This window comes from Netta rufina (genome assembly GCF_964035555.1).
Source record: "Netta rufina genome assembly, chromosome: 7".
Taxonomy (NCBI): domain Eukaryota; kingdom Metazoa; phylum Chordata; class Aves; order Anseriformes; family Anatidae; genus Netta; species Netta rufina.
Genome location: NC_140130.1, coordinates 8,765,753 through 8,785,770, shown reverse-complemented (window position 1 = coordinate 8,785,770; position 20,018 = coordinate 8,765,753). Strand labels below are relative to the sequence as shown.

The 20,018-nt window shown below is 44.5% G+C and overlaps 2 protein-coding genes across 2 annotated transcripts in view; both read left to right on the top strand.

Moving 5' to 3' along the window:
* Positions 1–34: 34 nt before the first annotated feature.
* CWF19L1 (CWF19 like cell cycle control factor 1) lies at positions 35–13,752 on the top strand. The gene is made up of 14 exons (XM_084289752.1): positions 35–81; positions 174–258; positions 692–770; positions 2,470–2,571; positions 3,283–3,497; positions 6,314–6,432; positions 7,159–7,243; positions 7,796–7,939; positions 8,392–8,503; positions 9,551–9,630; positions 10,566–10,775; positions 11,534–11,650; positions 13,389–13,486; positions 13,575–13,752. The coding sequence occupies exons 1-14, from the start codon at positions 62–64 to the stop codon at positions 13,717–13,719; spliced, it is 1,611 nt and encodes a 536-aa protein (XP_084145878.1). The 5' UTR covers positions 35–61; the 3' UTR covers positions 13,720–13,752.
* A 39-nt stretch (positions 13,753–13,791) lies between these two features.
* Positions 13,792–20,018, top strand: part of CHUK (component of inhibitor of nuclear factor kappa B kinase complex) — a 31,250-nt gene continuing 25,023 nt past the window's right edge. The window contains exons 1-5 of the mRNA XM_084289751.1: positions 13,792–13,961; positions 14,032–14,126; positions 15,136–15,250; positions 17,321–17,390; positions 19,802–19,890. Coding sequence (XP_084145877.1) covers positions 13,821–13,961; positions 14,032–14,126; positions 15,136–15,250; positions 17,321–17,390; positions 19,802–19,890 — 510 coding nt within the window. The 5' untranslated portion in view covers positions 13,792–13,820. The remainder of the gene's footprint in view (positions 13,962–14,031; positions 14,127–15,135; positions 15,251–17,320; positions 17,391–19,801; positions 19,891–20,018) is intronic.

Genomic DNA, 20,018 nt, shown 5'->3' with positions numbered 1-20,018 from the left:
GCGACAGCGGGGCGCTGTGGGCGGTGCACCCGGAAGGGCGGCCCCGCCGAGCAGTTCCGAGATGGCGGCGCCGCTGCGCGTGTGAGCGGAGTGGGCTCGGGGCGGGGGCGAGGCGGCGGCCGAGGCGCGGCGGCGTCGTGCCGCGGCAACCGCTGAGGTTCTGTCTCCCGCAGGCTGGCGTGCGGCGACGCGGAGGGGCGGCTGGAGGCGCTCTTCGGGCGGGTCCGGGCCATCCAGGACAAGAGCGGCCGCTTCGACGTAAGGGCTGCGGCGGGGCGGGGGGAGCGGTGCCGGGGTGCGGCGCCCCCCTCGGCTCCCGCAGCGGGCACGGGGCGGAAGCTGTCCCGGAGGTGGCTGGCCGCCCTCCCCGCCGGCCTGTGCCGTGCCCGTGGGCAAGGGGGCTGGCGGCGGGGTCTTCGCAGGCCGTCGGCCTTGCTGGCCTTGCGCCGAGGTGCTGGGGGAGCAGAAGGCTGCAGGCTGGGCATGGAGGCGAGCAACTCTTTCTTTTTTAGATTTAAATGCAGTAAAGTCTCCCTTATGCCTTTAATTCGTGACATCAAAGAGCAGAGAGGTGTTTCCTTACCAAATGAAATGGTATTGAAGAGATGCGTGTCATGGTGTGGTGAAACATCTTTGTGAGTGTACCTTGCTGTGGTTCTGTAGCAACTCTCACTTTATGCAATGTTTTTAGATGCTTTTGTGTGTTGGGAATTTCTTTGGCTCTACTTCAGACCCTGAATGGACAGAGTATCGCACAGGGGCCAAGAAAGGTAAGGAAGAAGTTGTTTTGGATGGCATATGCATTAATGTGCTGGGGATTGTCCTATTTAGCAACCCACTTACCTGCTTTGTTGTGACAGGTGTTTGAATTCAGTTGTACAGGTTGTAATGTTAGAGTAGTTAAACTCAGCTAAAGTAGGAAAATGCCATGCAGGAGGGAAAGATGGGTTTATTTTAAAATCAAACCCATTCCACTACCAGTCCTTTGCTCAGAAGCATGAGGATGTATGTCTCCAAGTGGTCCTTTCATGGCTTGGGCATCAAAGGTAGTTTTCTGCCTGTGGGTATGAAAAATGCTGTGTGGGCTTCTCCTCTGCCTCTTTCCACATGGCTCTTACAAGGGAGATGCTCTCTCATGATGCACTTCTATGAGTATTTGTTCCTCTTTCCTTTTCAGCATTGCTCTGGCTCTTAACTCTGGCACAAGGAGAGCCACAAGGGAGCTAGGGTTCTGGCTTTCATGGTCATCTCTGCTTCTGCAACGCTCACCAGAGTTACACCCTGGCTTGTGTGAGCTGTCTGGACAACAGTTGTCCTGTATGCAACTCCTAGATGAGGACTTAACATAGGGAGGCTAATCAGTCTCTCATAGCATTTGGTGGTGGGAGCTGGAACTTCAAGCACAAATCCAGCAAGAGCTGTGGCAGAGTTGCTATACTGCTGCAGCTCTGTGCTCCAAAGTGGAAAGCTATTGCTGGATTTCATTCAGGGAAAAGCTTAGTATGGCCTGACCATGTGAGATGTTGACAGGCTTACTGCCATGCTGGTCTGGCAGGAAATCTACAGGAGGTGTCTCTGACACCAGCCATTGCTTTTTCTAACTTTTAGTAGCTTGAGAAAATTGATTTATCCAAACAGCATAAGTACAGTCTTTACTGATCACTTAGCTGTAGAGAATGTAAAACGGGTACTTCACATTGTTTTTATTTTTAACATATATTCACTAGTTCCTGGCCTTGCAAGGGCCATGGTTTGTGCACATGTTGAGAGGGAATCATAGAATTGTTTATGTTGGAAGGGACCTTAAAGATCATCTAATTCCAACCCCCTGCCATGCACAGGGACACCTTCCACCAGCCCAGGCTGCTCAAAGCCCCATCCAGTCTGGCCTTAAGCACTTCCAGGGATGGGGCATCCTGTTCCAGTGCCTCACCTCCCTCAGAGTAAAGAATTTCTACCTTATATCATGTAACAAGTTATTCTGCCAAGTAAATCAAAACTGTGATGTTCTTGACCTTTTCCCCTAAGAAAAAATATCAGTGGTTTGCAGGTTTTCAATAGCCACAGGAATTTAGAATAGCTTAAAGTGAATCACCAGGTGTCGCTGTGTATTTACTTAACATCACCCTAGGGAAAATGTGTGTTCTTAGGGCTGTGGATCACATAGGAGTAGATGATGCTCCTACATAGAACATCATATGCAGATGGCAGAGCTAGTTCTAGTTAAACCAGAGGTTGTTCTCAGCTGGTGAGATAAGCATTTTTTTGAAGCAGCAGGCTTGGGGACCTTACTTTGAAGGAAAGTTATATACTTGTTCTGGGCTTATTGCTTTTCAGCCCACTTGAAGGAAGGGGTGTCTGGATGGTGAATTGATGGCTGTGATTCCTAGTACACATGGACTGAGCTTCTCTTAATGTACTTGATTTACACCAGACCAATTGCCTGACCAATTGTCTTTTCTCCCTCAGCTCCAATTCAAACCTTTGTGCTTGGCGCTAATAACCAAGAGACTGTGCGCTATTTTCCAGACTTCAGTGGCTGTGAATTAGCTGAGAACATCACTTATTTAGGTAATATAGTCGAGTGATAATGCTTTCATGAAGTTTTTCTGATTTTCCTGCTTCGAGCCTTCTGACACTAAGACAGGAGTTGAACTTCACATTAAAAGGCTGATATCTGCTCTGTAAAATGGGAAAAAGCAGTTTTTTATTGTTTTCTAACACTCTGAATTTTGCTAACCAAAAGAAAGAGTGGTTTATAGTCTTGTGTGAGAGCAATTTATTCCTGTCCTGTGTCCATCTCCGTGCGGTGAAGGTTTTCTGTGTGAAGCATGATTTTGTTGTGTTATAAGACTGTATTGGAGTAGCAGAGGTAAGTATCATCTTTAAAGATAATGAAGCTGTAGCAAAATGAAAAGCTGATTTCTTTCTAGAATGCAGCCTGACAAAATAGTAACAAATGAAGGCACTTCCAGTTGGCTTTTTTTATTCAGTCTTTGTACCAAGCTTTTGATATCAATTGATTTTTGGGAGGTAAGGTAACAGTGAGGAAAGAAGAACTGGGAGTTGTCTAAATGTCGTCTGCACTGTCATCAGGGTTTGTTGCACTCTTTGTTGCCATTGCACTACAGCATATTTATGAACATAGAAAATGATCTATCCATAAGTAAAGTTTCAGTCAAAGTAAGGCATGACTGCTAAATTTGGTCCTCTGTTTACAACACAGATCAGATTTAAACACTGCAAGTAATCTCTTAAGTGCTTGCCTTTGTATTCATGCAGGCCGTCGAGGTGTTTTCAGCAGTACCTCTGGACTGCAGATTGCATACCTGAGTGGCACTGAGTCCCAGGATGAGCCAGCTCCTGCCTACAGCTTTAGCTCAAAGGATGTGACAGAATTAAAAACATCTTTGTTATCAACCCCAAACTTCAAGGGTGTGGATATATTGCTGACGTCTCCATGGCCCAGAGATGTGGGGAATTTTGCCAACAGTCCGGTAAGTCTTGTGTTTTCTAGTGGAATGAGTTTCTGGATAAATTTAGCAAATGACTGCCTTTCTGCTTGTTCTAGCTGTTAGCAGAAGGACCCTTCTCTTTGCTGGAATTTACGTAGGTAAGGGCTTTGGGGGATAATTGCCTTTAGATATGGAAAGAGTTGCCTTTAGGCTTTCTTTCCATGGAGATTACTAGCATTTGTGTAGAAAAGTTGAGGTCCAATAAGTAAAGCTTACAGCAAGGTGCTGTGCTCAGACTGTGAGGCTGTACGTCCTCACAGTGCTGCTCCCTTGGAATCATTATTTTCTCAGCAAAGTCTTCCTGAGTCCTACAGACTTGACCCCCTTGGGATCCTGGCATTTCAGTTGGAAGGCTCAAGTGGAAATGTTTGGTTTGCCTTGGTTGTGCAAAGGCAAAGCCCATTGCAGGAAAATGACCCCACAAAAAGCCTAGGATTGCAGTTTTCTCCATAGTCTACTGTAAGCCTTCAGGCTGCCAGGGTGCTAATGCTGTTTCATCAGATAAAAAAAGTCATCCTAATCCTTAGATGCCTTTACTGCTGTCTCTGGAGTGAGTAATCCTTGCTCATTCTGTAACTGGTCATGCTTTACCTTAAACTTAGGTTTCTGTTAATATTTATTTTTTTTAAGAAACAACACACTTGTGATAATCATGGAAAGGCTAAGTTATTTCCTTGAATTCTGTTTGTGTTGTTTTTTTTTTTTCCTTGTACATATATTATTTTCTTTAATAGTCCCTTCATGGCACTGTTCCGTTCTTGTAGCTCTGCACATTTAATCTAGTCAACATGAGTCTCTTGAACCCCAAAGCAGTGTTCCAAAGCAGGACTTATCAGTGGGTTTAAGTAAAAGCTGCTTGCTCTGTTTTTACAGGTTACTTCAATCCAGCGTTGAGAGCTGTCTTAAATGAAGGTGATGGAGGAAACTGCTCTGGTTTAAGAGTCATTTCTTCCCTCCAGTTCTTTAATTGTTAGAGGAAACTTGTATCAGGCTTACTCTGTACTTTCTCTGTCCTGGTGCCTCTCTTGCCAGCTGACCTTGTCAAACACAGGCTGCCGCTTAAAACTTGCCTCAGATATATAGAGAATATCTCTTAAAGATTTTTCCCTTTGGCACTGCAAAAGTCCAGAGCTGTAGAAATGTTACTTGTGAAGAATCAGATCCAACCTTCGCCTTTTGTGGATGTTGCTATGAGGGCTGCAAATGTTTTCCCAGTATGTCTTTTTCCCTCTCCACCCAGCATTCTTGATGCTCTGGAACTTCAGCTTTACCAAAGTAGCTGTCAGTTTTGTCATTTACATCAAAGTTGAATCCCACTCATTGGGCCATCTCCAAGGGCTTGCTAAAGTTGAGAGTGAAAAATGGACATTGGATGTTCTGGCTCTTCTTCAACAATGAAGTTAAGGACAGATGGGGAGGTGGATTTGTGAAATTTCAGCGTGTTTTATCTTTCTGTGATAGAAAAATCAGAGTAAACAGTTTTCATTTACTCACAGGTTTTGCTCTGTATTCAACTGGGTGCAGTTATTGTGGGGCCGTGCCGTTAGTCTCTGTTGAATGCTGTGTTCTAACCACCTCCCTTATTACTTGATATAAAGTCATCTTTCTGCACCCTTCAAAACTTTTCAAGTGTTTGTGTTTATTTCCTTAAGTATCAGTCAGTTGTACTAAATGGTCTGATTCTTCCTCTGTCTGAATTTTGAGGGTGTTTAGTTTGTGTACAACTTACAGTTGTAATGTTTGCTTGGCAAAAATGACTTGCCAGTCATAACTAAGATGATCTGAAACCTCCCTGGTGAGGAATGCTACATATGACAAAATGACGACTTTTTGCTTCTTCTCAGCATCTTCTGACATGCAAAAGGGGGAGATATGATCCTCCCTGTAAAAGCATAAAAACTGTCTTCCCAAGCCCCTCAAAAAGCAAACGTCTACAAAACAGTGAAACAAATAAAAAAGCCAACCCCACAAGACTAGGTGGTTGGAGAGGATCAAGATGTAGGGATGTTCTACGTTAAAGAAAAAAAATGTGCCTAGAAATCCACATGAGGATCCTCTGTAGTAGTTCAGCATATTGTTCTGATCTTGGTTTCCTTCAACATTAATTTCTGAAAACATACTCACTTGGATTAAGAGATGAATACGTTAATAATGATATTAAAATAGGCATCTTACTGAAATGTGTAGTTCATGACCTGAAGATTTCTGTAATAAGTCTCTGAGATTCCCTTGTTCTCTACTTTACTTCTCAATAATGAAGTAACTTTTCAGGCTAATAAGGAACAGACAGGACAAAAATAGCCTTCACCGAAGATAACAGTTTGAAGTCTGCTCTTTGTTGGTATTTTGGTTTGCTCTGATGTCTTAGGGATGGGAGTGGGATAACATTTTGCTTCCTCAGGAAACTTCAGCATTTTCTTATTCACTTGATTCATGGACTATAGCTCTGACACTCTGGGCGTGTGCTTAAAACTCATTTTAATGATTTTGATGTGTGTTGGTGTTTGCCAAAACTCATTATATGCTGCACTGGCTTCACGAGACCAAAAGAAGAAAAAAAGGACAAATTTGAATTGGTGAAATGAGTAGATACAAACCTTGAGCCCACAGAATGGAATAAATGAGTAGGCTTGGGTTGGAGATAAGGGATGTAGCCAATTTTACTTTCCTGCTACAAGGAATAGCAACAGTTGTAGTCATAACCTCTAAGTATCCAGCAAGCATTTTGTTATAAAACAATTTCTTTTCACTGTAACCTGACAGAGTTTTTAAAATAAAACTTGTTTTATATTTTGTAGGGAAAAATAAATACCAAGAAACATGGTTCCACATTAATATCTGATCTAGCTGCAAGTCTCAAACCAAGGTATCACTTTGCTGCACTGGAGAAGGCCTATTATGAAAGACTTCCTTACAGGTTTGTGAGACGCTCTGAAATCTCATTTATTTTGTAATGAGAGTTCAATTTTTGAAGGACATAGGAGGAAATCTCTAAGGTAATTTTATGAAGTCACGCTACCACTTTAAACCTCTCACTTTTTTCAACAATGAGTCAAGATTGTTTCTCAGATATCTCTTATGACTATAATGCCTGCTGCCTCAAAAATTATGCTATTGTTGATGATACTGATCCAAGTATGCCACTGTGAATCTGATGGCAATTTAGTTGCCCTGAGTCCTATTTCAAAATTGTTCAGTCTAATTTAGGGGTATATCTCTAAAGTGTATTGTGGAAGAGCTCTCATATGGTTAAGAGTTTGGTGTCTTTAATTGTAACTTCATATACAAAATGTGACTAGTGACATAAAGAAGGTGTCAGAACAACCTACAAATAAAACTAAGGCTGTTTTTGTGAATGCTGCATAATACTCTTGCCACGGCAAAAACACTTGAAAAATGTAGTTGTTTTCAGTCTAGTGAATTGTCCTCTTGGCTCCATGTTTGGTCTGCAGTGAGATGCCATTTTGGTCTGCACAGCTGTTGGTCATTAGATCCCCTGAGTCTTTATGTTCTCAAACCTCCTTGTTCTCAGTGAAGGCCTTCACGTGTTTGATGTGGTATCTGAGTGCCTTCATGAAGGACGTGTGATTTTCTCACTCCTTTTACGTATGTGCCAATACAATCACATTTTGTTTCCCTACAGAAATCACACAGTGCTACAGGAGACCCCACAGCATGTGAGCAGGTTTATTGCTCTTGCTGATGTTGGCAATACAAGCAAGAAAAAGGTATTGGCACTCTTGAATCTTTCTTCTTTTCTCAAGTACAAATAACATGGCAGTAACCCCAAATTTGGCTAGTTGGAAGACAGTGTAAATCACTTAAAAGCTCTGCTGAAGTGGAGGTGTCTCACTTCAGTAACGTATCATTTGCCTGTCATGTCAGAACGATACTGACTGCAAGATGTATTCTGAGACTCCTTTGTTTCTCTCTACCTGGTCAAGTGGCATTTAGCTGTGAAGACTGCTGCAGAGGAAAATGCCATTCCTTCCCCTTCCTCAGCTTCTTTAATTTTCCCTTCCCATGGGCTGCTTTAGGAAAAAAGCAAAGTTCTATGAGAACCCTTACAAATTGTTTAAAATATCTTTTGGGGTGGGATGGGTGTTTTGTTTGTGGTTGTTTGTTGTTGTTGTTGTTGTTTTAACCCGTTTCTCTTCTCCCCTTAAGAAAGTTACAGAATATTGGTATAGAGGGACATCTTGGTAGTTTAGAACTGACCTCTTCAGAGCTACTGTTGTGGCAAAAGCTTCTTGCATTTGAGCAGTCTGTTTTCTTTCCAGTATCTCTACGCATTCAGCATTGTTCCAATGAGCTTGATGGATCCTGCAGAGCTAGTGAAACAGCCACAAGACGTCACAGAAAATCCATACCGAAAGTCACGAAAGGAGGCACAGAAGACCACAAAACCACTTGTGTGTGCAGAGGTATTGCTGCACTCAGCTGCTCTGGTTTCACTCTGTGCTCAGGTGTTCTGTCTTAAATTACTGCTTACTCAAATGATTTCAGACTCCATGTGAGTTTGCTGTGAATCTAGCCACAAAGAGATAAAGCCATCATTTTAGCACTGGCTGTGAAGTGAAAAGAGATATGAATCATCTGTAGAATTGAGCAATTCTGAATGTTGGACATGAGGCTATGCAGGGAAATGTAGCAGTTTGTGGCAGCTCTCCCATAACTCTTTCCCCGATTGAGGTTATGTATCCAGGCTGGCAAAGGTTATTGCATGAGTGGGAGAGTTGAAGCCGTTCTGATCCAGGATATTGAGGTTTTTCTAGATGGCTACACACTTTTTCAGGAAAACAGCAGATCCTTGTATGCACTGTGACTCTGGGATGCAGATATAATGAATGGGTTTTGATTTTCATTTTCTAAACAGGAAGAACCAGCATGTCAGTTTTTCTTTGATTTGAACAAACATCAAGGAAAGAAACGTCCCTCAGATGTGAAAGAAAGAGGGAACTCGCAACCTAAGCAAGCCAAAACCCCCTGTAAGTCTGGATGCTTTTTTTTTTCTTTTTTTTTTTCCCCTAAGATCTTTGAAGGCATTGGACCATCTGACTCCTCATTTTTCTCAGGCTGTTGGGCTCTCTATGATATCACCTTGCAAATGTACTAGGTAATGTAGGTATACAGAGGAATGAGCGATCCCTTGTTTCCTAAAAAAACTGGCAGTAAACAGATGGAAGAAAAGTCAAAAATATAGTTTAAAAGTTAGTTGAACTGTGAGTCTTGGGCTAATGCCGTTTACCCTGTGAACCAGACCGGCATCTCCACTTGACAGCAGGCAGTTCTGCAGACCAACTTGTTCTGTGGGACATAGCGTGCCCTTGTGCACATTCATATAACTTCCAAAATCTTCCGGAGTTTCATGTTGTGCGAAGGGAGCCTCAATACACTGTTTTGCTTGGAAATGAACCCTTGTCTTGGACCTTTGGTTTCCTGTGGTTCTTGAGAGAGCCCTATCATGTATTGTATTTGCAAAGCTGATTCCTGTTCCTGTGCAAAGCTTGTGGAGGAGGGTGTGAATGTAGTGTTTAACCCTATTGAGAGGCCTAGGTTATCAGTGCCGTTAGTTTATATTAAAGATCAGATCAAGTATTGCGATTCGTGTGTGAATTCAGATGTTCTGAGTGTGATGAACAGGCCAAAACAAGCATGTGTGTCTGACAGCATCTGTCCTTATATCTATATGGTAATTTTAACTCATTTTGATTTGTGTTTGAATTGAGTGGTGCTTTTTTATTAGTGAGCTGTAATCACAAAATTCTTGGACATAGTGCTCTTCCAGTAAATTAGAGCACTCAGTGGGAATGGCATTCAGCAAGTTTGTGACTCTGCCACCTGCTGCTCTTTTGCTGGAATTTCCCAGAGGAATCAGTTCTCTGGCCAGATCCTGTTTCCCAGGGCTGTGACCTTTTGACATCTTCAGCACTGCACCAACTGGTAAAGGTGGCTGGAAAATTCAGCTCTGCCAGACCTTGTTCTGACCAATGAGCTTTTATCTAACACTTGTTATTTTTCCTTTCCCAATAAAGCACAGCCCACAGGGCCCTGCTGGTTCTGCCTTGCCAGCCCAGAAGTGGAGAAGCACTTGGTTGTTAGCATTGGCACGCATGTAAGTACCCGTAGCAGTTTCCGACATGACAGCAGAATCATGCTAATGCGTGGCAATATAAAATACCTGTCTCTAATTTTAAATGTTAAAAAAGAAGAAAACAATCTGTTTGGAACTGACTCCTATTTTTGTTTTGAGTTACTTTGCACCCCCTCCCCCCCACGGAAGACATAGGTATATATGCAGAAGTCTTTTCAAGTATGAAATGTGGCCATTTTGCTCCATCAGCAGAGCTGAGTTCTAGAGCCTTAAGAGTTCTTGCTGTAGCAGTCTTCATGATTTGCTTCAGTTACTAAATTCAGAACTTTTCCACTATGAATTTGGTGTAAACTGAGACCTTGCTGACAAGGGGATGTACTGTCTGGAATTATGCCAAAAGCCCCTGCATTGATTGGTTCCAATATTGTCACATGTAGATTAAGCAGAAGATGAGACAGCTTTTAAGCCAACATTTCAAAGTACATCTTGGAGATTAATTAAGTCACTGGTATATTTACTTGAGCAATTTGTTGCCTCAAGTTGTTGCTACTGTATGGAATAATCCACTTCAAACTCCTAGGACACCTTTGTCCATGTTTTTAGTTTAAAAGTAGGTATAAATTTTCAAGTGAATTTTCCTGTCATGATGAGAAATTCTAGCAGCAGTGGTAAAGTTCACTCAGCTGTTTTCCTGCAGACCTTGCATTCTCTGGCATTCAGAAGAGTGTTATTTATTTATAAATTCAGCAGTTCATTTTCCTTTCTCATTCTGCTAGTAATTTATTGATTGCTATTCAACAATCCCTAATAAGTGACATGGGGTAAAAGACTGTAAAGGTAAAACAGCTAGGCTGGGGGGATACCTAGAGTGCAGCCGGAGAGCACAAGTAAATTTGCACAGCACACCAGTAAGTGTTGCTTGCAGTGAGTAACTGTTGTGTATTGTGTCACTCTAGTGTTATCTTGCTCTGGCCAAAGGTGGATTGCTACCTGATCACGTGTTGATTTTGCCTATTGGGCACTATCAGTCGGTGGTTGACTTGTCTCCAGAGGTGATGGAAGAAGTGACCAAGTACAAATCTGCCCTGAAGGAATTTTTCAGAAGCAAGGGGAAGAGATATGTTTTATTTGAAAGAAACTATAAGAGTCAGCATCTGCAGTTACAGGTATGGTTTTAGTGTAACCTTAAGAGAGTATAACCTTGCACTTGAATAAACTGAAAGAGAAAGCTCACCTTCAGCTTTCCCTCTTCATTCTGTGCCTTTTCAGAGTACAGGGAGAAGTCATTCTGCCCACAGATAGAGGCAAAATAAAAATAAAACCAGTGTGATGGTTCTGCCACAGCCCTTAAATTCTTCCTGGTACAGCAGCACAGTGTTGACTGTGTTGAATGAATAAGGAATACTTTTCCCTTGGACCTGATTTTAAAAGCCCGCATGATTTCTAGACAAGTTACGAGACCTTGCTCTTCCTCTGATAGGCTCCCATGGATACAGAGGCTCTTGGTGCTCACAGTGTAACTGGAGTAGACTGAAAATCTAAGGATATATGCAGAACTCTGGTCATAGTCATACCAACCCTTTGGTTTTATTTTCCATGTATATCAGTCAGTGGCTCCTTGTGGTAGCTTCTGGATTTGGCAGATCTGTAACTGTATCGGAGCAGCCTTGAACTACCACAGAGATCAGAAAGGAGGGAGAACTGTGCTGAGAACTTCTTCAGACTCCTAGTTTTCAGCTTTTTGCTCACCTCCCACAGAAAATCTCTCATAAGTTTAAGTCTGTACAGGGAGGTGCTCACCATTCCTGTTTGATGATGTTGATCAGAACTGAGGAGCATACCAGCTTCAATGATGGATTGATCTGCTTTTTTTGCTTTGAGTTGTTTCACTCATCTCTTTGGAAATGTTGTCTCCCCTCCCCAGGTAATTCCTGTCCCATTGGACTGTACTTCCGAAGATATTAAAGAGTCCTTTATTACACAGGCACGGGAGCAACAGATTGATCTATTAGAAATCCCAGAGCACTCGGATATCACGCAAGTATGAGACAAGGTTTCACTTCCTTTTTACTTCACCTCTGCCCTGTTGGGGCTTCTGTTTCCCCATGAGATCACTTTGTGGGGTGAGGTTAAGCTGTTGGAGGCAGGCCATGGTAGACTCAGTTTGGAGCCCCCATGCCAAATGTGTTCTGCTCCAGGTAAAGTTCCTGTAAACAGTGTAAGATGCATTGTTTATCTGAAAATTAAGTGGTTTGTCTGCCTACAGCATTTGTTGACTACCTATGGAGGGCCTAAAGCATGGGTCTTCTTTCCATTTGACACACGTCTGTGCTTCCAGGTTCTTTTAGCACTTCTGTCACAATGCAGAATGCTAAGATGTCCTCTGGTTTCCTCAGCATGGCTTTTCCTAGAGGCAAAACTCAAAATACAGCTAAGACACAAGGGTGACGTACAAACATGATTCAGAGGGCAGGGATTTAAGAAATAGCCTTTATCATGTTACTTCAGCTCTGTGTAAGGCTTGCTGAACTTACTTGTCCTGAAATCAACAACCCCTTTTCCAGTGTCACTGCACATCAGGTAGTTTTAATTTCCACCAGATAAGAATTTTAAATCTTCCTGATATGGTGAGAGAAGTGAGTCAGCAGGGACTTAGGGTTCTTTTGTGTGTACCAAGTGGTCACAGGGAGTCCTGAAACAGTATGCACTGTGCATGCTGGTTGCTTTCTTAGTCATTACAATTGCTTATAGCCACCCTGGCAAGCTTTGAGGCCAGTTTCTCAGCTGAGAAGTACAAATGTACTCTCTTCATGTAATTTTCCCTTCTTCCTCTACAATATGGCATATTAGCATGGGATGGCTTAGCCAGGGAGTTCTGATCATTTGTACCCGAGCTCTGTTATTTAATGTCCCTGTAGTGCTATCTGCAGAATTAAACTGCAACAAATATTATAGTAGTGTTCTGTCCAGTGCCCTGTGTGGCAAGGGTAGACTGTGAACCCAGCAGAAACCAATCATAGAATTGTTTAGGTTGGAAGAGAACATCAAGTCGAACCGTTAGCCTAGCACTGCCAAGTCTGCCACCAAGCCATGTCCCTAAGCACCACATCTACACATCTTTTAAATACCTCCAGGGATGGGGACTTCCCTGGGTAGCCTGTCCAAATACTGCTTCACAACCCTTTCAGTGAAGGAATTCTTCCTGATACCCAACCTAAACCTGCTGTGGCACAACTTGAGGCCATTTCCTCTTACCCTCTTGCTGGTTGCTTGGGAGAAGAGATGGACCCTCACCCCACTGCGGCCTCCTTTGGGGTAGTTGTAGAGAGCAATGAGGTCTCCCCTGAGCCTCCTTTACTCCAGGCTACGAAACCCTAGTTCCATCTGCCTCTTTTTGTAAGACTTTTCAATCCACCACTTTCTTAGATTTGGAAGTTAACTTTTTGAGATCTCCACTGATGCAGTGTGGAATGTGTGCTGCAGTCTGGGTTTGCTTGTTTTGTTGGGCTCCCATGTAAAAGTAATGGAGCTGGAGCCTCTTGTGAGGCAATGCCTGCTCTTTAGAGTAGCTACCAGACATGGATAGGCTCTGCATGTGTTTTCAAACCAAAAGGCTTGAGCTTTTGGGTCTGTATGGTTTCAGAGAAGTGCTGGGGGACACACGAGTTCCCCTGGCAGCTAGGGAGGCAAGTGGTGAGGAATCGGCAGGGAAACCCATCGCAGGGGGGCGTTTGGCGATCAGAGCGCAGGCCTCAGCCTCCCTCTTCCCCTCCCCGCAGGTAGCACGGCCGGGCACGCCATACTTCTACGTGGAGCTGGACACGGGCGAGAAGCTCTTCCACAGCATCCGCCGCAGCTTCCCGCTGCAGTTCGGCAGGTGGGCGCCTCCCTCTTCCCTCTCCCCCTTACCCCGGCCCCTCCGCCGGCCGCTGCCCGGCGCTGAGGCGGCCCCGTTGTGTTCGCAGGGCGGTGCTGGCCAGCCCGGCGCTGCTGGCGCTGCCGGAGCGGGCCGACTGGCGGCGCTGCGCCGCGGGGCGGGCCGAGGAGGCGGCGCAGGCCCGCGCCTTCCGCCGCGACTTCCAGCCCTTCGACTTGGCCCTGCCGGAGTGACGCCGGGGCGCCGGGCGGGGCGGGGGGACGGGCGGGCGGGCGGCGGCGCTGACGCGGCAATAAAGGCGGAGCTGTCCGGGCGCGGAGTCGGCTGCGGCGCCATGGAGCGGGGCGCGGAGCGGGTCCCCTCTAGCAGCGGCCCGGCGCCGCGCGGGCAGCCGGCGGCCAGCTGCGGGCTCTGGGAGATGCGCGACCGCCTGGGCACCGGCGGCTTCGGCAACGTGTGCCTCTACCAGCACCAGGTGGGGCCGGGGGGCGGGGGGCCGGGGCCGGGGCCGGGAGCGGGCCCGCTGACGGCGCTGCGTCCCGCAGGACACGGGAGCCAAGGTGGCCGTCAAGTCGTGCCGGCTGGAGCTGAGCGTGAAGAACAAGGACCGCTGGTGTCACGAGATCGACATCATGAAGAAGTGAGTGCGGAGCACGGCCCTCGAGTCGCCTCAGCTGCGATTCCCAGTCCTGGGCCGGGGCTTTCCCCGTGGGTGCCGGGACCTCGCCCGCCTGACCCCATCCTGGGGACCTGGGGGTCGCTGCAGCCTGCCAGGAGCCCTTGTCCCACCTAGCTCTCCTGCCGCGCCTCGCTGGCCTGGTGGCCAAGGAGGCCACTCGCAGCGCTTCGGAGCCCAGCCTGAGCTGGGACTGGGTGTTTGCCGCTCCTGCTAACTTTTCATACAAACCTGTTAGTTGCCGAGCACAGACACTCAGACACATGTCTGTAACTGCTCTTGTGTTGGCTTGTAGGGGGGTTGGGATGTGTACAGAAGAGGAATTTGTCCTCAGGTTCTTCCTGATATGTTTGTCATAGAATGACAGAATGGTTTTGGTTGGAAGGGACCTTAAAGATTGTCTAATTCCGTCATTGTTCCAAGCAGTAGTGAATTAAAGGTAGTTGGGGGGGCCCCTGCTAGAATTCAGTTGCAGAAATGAATCCTTTGTAGTGTACATGTGTTTCACCCACCTGGTTCCACCTCCCCCGTATAGTTAGACAATATTCTCAAGAAACCTCCTGGACCAGAAAGAAGCTGTACCCATATGCAGAGAGACATATAAAATGACTTTGCAGGGAATGTGCAGGAATCAAGAAACCTGGGTCTTTACCGTCAAAGTCCTATATCTTGGCTTTGAGATATTTCTGCTTATTGCTGGTTTCTGTATTCATAGAATCACAGAATCATTAAGTGGCTTGGATTGGAAGGGGCCTTAAAGATCATCTAGTTCCAACCCCCCTGCAGTGGTCAGGAATGACACAATGTAGAAATTTTATGCAATTGGATACCAACTGGTAGGTGGCACTTCTTAGCAGGGATATGTTTGGGGAACAGAAATGATACCTGAAATAAAACTGGTTAGCTGGCAATTTTTATTGCCCTTCTTCCAAAAGAGGAGTTGGAGTTTTCATCAAGATCTCCATGTGCCTAGGTTGAACCATCCCAATGTAGTAAAAGCCTGTGAAGTTCCTGAGGAGATGAACTTTCTTGTTAATGGTGTTCCTCGTCTGTCAATGGAGTATTGTTCAGGGGGTGACCTCCGTAAGGTAATGTCTGCTTTGCTTTGCACCGTGTAGCAAAATGAGTGCGACTAATGCTGTGTCCATAGCTGTGGTCATCTGTGAAACCCTGTATGTTCTGTGGCACTTCTCTTTTTAGTAGAAGTGCAAGGAAATAAATGTACAGCGATCATGAGTGGGAAAGTAAGGTTTGCACTACTGAAGCCAGATGACAGACAGCAATCCCTATTACCTTATCTTGAAGCAGTGTATCCTTTCACAGAACTGCTTCAGCATTAGTGCAGCTTCCTGCAGCCTAGATCCTAGCACCCACTGTGTCTGGCTTTGTTGCTCTGTGTCTGTATCTGTTTAAAATTAATTTGTGTCTCTCTGGTGTTGCATTGCTTAAGGAAGAATTCTTTTGTACCGGATTGGGGCCACTAGGATTTCAGAGGCTTTAGCAGGTTCTTTCTTGTTGAGCTGGGAACTGCCCCCTGTGCAAGGCAGCAGCACTCGAGGAAGGCAGCAGCTGCATGGCCAGAGGGGAGCTCATGCTCCATCTCCATTGTAGATAGTTAAGGTCAGGAAGCAGCCATTTGTGTACGGATGAAGAAGTAAATTTCTGTTGCTTAACATCTGCTTAGAAGTTAGATTATTTAAGCGATCGGGAAACTTTTTTTGTTAATTTTTTGTTTTTATTTCTGGAGATACATAGCAGATGAACTAGGAAATGTGAGCAGATGTTGAATGCAGTAACTGCATATCAGTGGCAGCAGTTAATGTGTAACTTACTTAGTCTCATTTTATTTTTTAGTGTTGTTTGAAACAATTGGGACATTAAGAGGCTGAAAGGTTGGCAGTTAAAGGAAGTGGGTGCGCACAAAAATAGCATATTGCAAAGAAAATTCCAAAGAATGGTGACAGTTGGGTGTTGTATTTATGGAAAAGTTTTGGGGACATTTAAAGGTAAATTGGAGCCCAAGAAATTTGGGGTTATATTAGCTCTACCTTCAGTGCAGTATTTAATTTCTAAAGTGTAAGTGGTGGTACAATTTAAGAAGTAACATGCTTTATTTCACTTGATCATATTTAATGCTTTGTTCCTTAAAAAAATAGCCATGGTTTCTTAGTTCTGATCCTACTCATCTTTGAATCTTTCTCTTCCAGTTGCTTGGCATTGTGTTTTGCACAGCTGTTAATTTCTCATTACACATCCATAATCTTTTATAAAGACAGCTTCTGTATATGGGCTATGCACATATTTTTTGTTTGTGCTTTTTTAGGGCTTTGAGCCCGATTTCTGACTTTGCCCCATCCTCCTTTGTTGCTCAGTAGAGCAACACCCAGAGTTCAGGGAGCAGGATGGTGAAGTTTGGTTTCTCTTCCTGTAGAAGTCTGACTGCTGCTTGTGCCTGTGATGTCGGAGGCAGGCAGAAGTACGAGGGTACATCAGGTGGCTGCAGAGCAGAGAGTACCTCAGTCATTTATAAAAGTCCTCAGTGAAAAAAAAACAACAACAGATCACATGCCAGTTGATTCAAGGGCGTATTCACTGTCTGAGACGGTAATTTAGGAGAGGGTGTCCTGCAGCGCTTCTACCACACCTTTCTCTAGAGGAAAAATACTCTGGGCAAGGGAGAGGACAGATGAAGGAGCGCTTTAGAGTGGGTGCAGAGCTGAGACTCCAAATCGTGGTCCATGATCTGCTTTTTACTTCAGGGTTAACCATGTGGTTGATCTCGGAGTCAGCATGCCTGAGTGCTGAGCAGCTTCTTGCCATTTTGGGAGAGTAGTCAGGAAGGAGACCGTGCTCCAAAACAGGGCTTGGTTAAGTCGCATGCAGCCCTGCCTGAGTCTCTTGCCTTCAGATGGCTTTTATGCTTCTGCACTATTATTCTAGCAGCCCAACTCTTTTCAACCCTGACTCAGTGCAGTGAATTTTTGTTTGTTCAAACTTGTTTTCTTTCCTCCCATCCCCTCTTTTATTTCACTCTGTTCAACTAGAGTTACATTTGAGCTATGGCTGTTTTCTGTGACATGTGGGCAGGGAATGTAAGATGACATTCTAGACTATTAACTGTTGCATTATGAGTATAAACATCTTTTTCTTTACTGTAGCTGCTAAACAAACCAGAAAACTGCTGTGGACTTAAGGAAAGTCAAATACTGTCTCTGCTTAGCGACATTGGTATGTAGTCTACTGCCTATCTTGTTTGTTTGTTTTTATGTGTTTATTATGTGTAATGGCATTTTGCTTTTTCAGCTGACCCTGAGAAGGGTACTAACAAGGTCAGGGAGCAAAAACAAATTGGGCTTTTGTTCCAGAGGAGGGACCTTGTGTCTGTCCCTCCTGACCACAGAGATGAGAAATTTGCACTAATGATGTCTGTGGGAAGGGACTGGAAAAGATGTGCAGTGATCAGTTGTGGGTAACCGTAGCATTAAGGTGGCAGTTTTACTGTTCTGAACGTTCAATTCATGGCTCTGCAGATGCCAATCTCCATGTCAGCTGAAGCAATTTGTGCATGCCTAAAAGCAAGAAGCAATCTGAGAAGCGCCAAAGTTGCAGTGTGGCTTGTCTGTGTGGGGTTTGCTTAGTAGCAGGGAAATTGTGTTTGGTGAAAGAAAAAAGCCATTTCAAGTGGGGGGTATGACACCACTTGAAAAATCACGGGAAACAGTCCAACTCAGAAGTGTTGGAGGTGCGGATCAGGTGCGTGAACTCAAAGGCCTCTCCAAATTCACAGCCCATTTAGCAGCATGCTTCTCTTCTTCCAGTGCTCAGAGGACTTGCAGCTGAATTTCCCAAATTGGATGCAACTCCCATCTTCCTTCATCCCTGTTCCTTTTCCACATGCAGAGTTTTGCTGCCTTTGTATTAAATTCACGCTATAGGTGCTTTTCTGTGTCTGCAGTGGCTCTCAAGGCATTTGAAAATGCCATGGAGAAGAAATGCACAAATGAAAAGCTGTTAAGTGTGTAAATGAGTGATAAATCAGTGAAGGCTGGGGGCTTGGCTCTGATGGGATGAAGTGTTGAACTGTGGATAAGGCACATGGATTGAATTTTTCCCGTATAATAATGCCATAATGAATTTACAGGCATGGCTGGTTAGTACTAGGCTTCTGGATTAACACAATTTGCAGTCTGAATACCTTTCGCATAGCAAAATTTAAAGTACCCTATGATGGAGAGAGGAAGATACACTACCTGTCTTGGGCCTTTCACAGGATCTTTTTTTGTTTAGTTGTTTCCACTTGGACATCTCCAAGACTGAAAAATCATGACTTAGAAAAAAATAAATTTGATTTTGAAAGTCTTTTTTTTTTTTTCTATGGATTTGTCCTGTGGCAGATACTTAGCAGAAAACCTTTTATTTAGCAGCCTGCATTATTCTTTGGACAGACTTGATTTTTCCCCTTCTCTCCGGCAGGATTTATGCTGTGTTTCTTTTTTTGCTAGTGTCTGTACAGTCACCTCAAGGCAACTTGCCACAGTGCAAAATCCTGCCCTTTGCCTGTTCTTGGGCGAGTGCTCCTGTTCCCTCCAGCCTCACCCATAACAATGTGAGGAGTAGGCTCTGGAAACCAGCCTGGCTAAAACCTGATTTATTTTTTTCTTGTGCATTTTCCAGCTGGATCAGCTCCGGGATCAAGCTGATCACGCAGCCCGATAAATGCTTGTGCTGCCATGGAAGTTGTGTCTGGGAAAGGAGAGCTCAGGAGCCTGTGTTCATTCTGGGGACAGACCCCATGTAGATCAGCTTAAAGCAACCATGGAATTAACATTCTTAAGGGTGGGAGTGACAAAAGCGATGCTGCTTCAAGCACACCGGTTCCCCAGCAGGAGAAGGGATTCCCTAAGCCAATGAGTTCAGTGCTGCTGTTACGGATGGGGCTGCTGCTCCATGCAGTCCTAAGCAGAGGCTACCCAGACGTGAGTCCTTAGCTCCAGCTGTGCTTCTGTCTTACCGCAGCTGGACAGTCCCCTCCCTGAAGCAATGATGTGCACTGCACTGCTTCAGGGAGCAGTACAAGTTTATGAGACACTTTGTAAGCCACTGTTTGGTAGTAGTTCCAGGTCAAAAGAAAGTTGGACTTGTTTCATTTACATAATGAATGTCAGTGCTTTCTTACAACAGTATTTTGCATAACGTCTTAAAAGTATAAATAAGCCTTCTCATTATCTTGTCCTTATTTACCAGTGTCTTAGAACAGAGGACATGTAGAGAGGTTTCAGGCAGTCTGCACGTTTTAGAGACCTTTTTCTTGTCTGCATGTCATGATTCATTTTGTAACTGTACAGTTTGAGAAGAATTCATCTCCCTTCTCTCTCACCTTTAAGGCAAGGGATTTGACCTGCGGTTATACCACAAGGTCTAAACCCCACAATGGCCTCAATTTTTGCGGAGCAGAGAAACAGGGCTTGTTTAGTCCTGTATCCATATGCTTAAAGCTTATAAATCTAAGTCAAGTTCTTAGCGATGCTTTTAAGTGAAAATGTGCTGCTGTCAACTCTAAAATCAGACATTAGATTTTTATTAACAATGTCTTTAATCAGTGTGGTTTTTTTTCCTCTTAAATCACACGTGTCTTTCAGGGTCTGGTATCCAGTATTTGCATGAAAACAAAATTATACACAGAGATTTGAAGCCTGAAAACATTGTTCTACAGGATGAAGGTGGGAAGGTAGGTCAGGTGGCCTCTGTCAGCAGTGTTCCAGCTGTCATTTCTAGAAATTGTCAGCATCTGCTTTGCCTGAGAGAAATAAAAGAGAGTGTGTAGTTTCTGGCATTGTACTGGGCTGAAAACTCAAC

Excerpts from the sequence above, each read along its gene's own strand:
- CWF19L1 (XM_084289752.1), top strand. The coding sequence starts at position 62 with ATGGCGGCGCCGCTGCGCGT. Across the intron at positions 2,572-3,282 it reads TGAGAACATCACTTATTTAG|GCCGTCGAGGTGTTTTCAGC; the intron begins GTAATATAGTCG and ends GTATTCATGCAG. Across the intron at positions 7,940-8,391 it reads AACCACTTGTGTGTGCAGAG|GAAGAACCAGCATGTCAGTT; the intron begins GTATTGCTGCAC and ends TTTTCTAAACAG.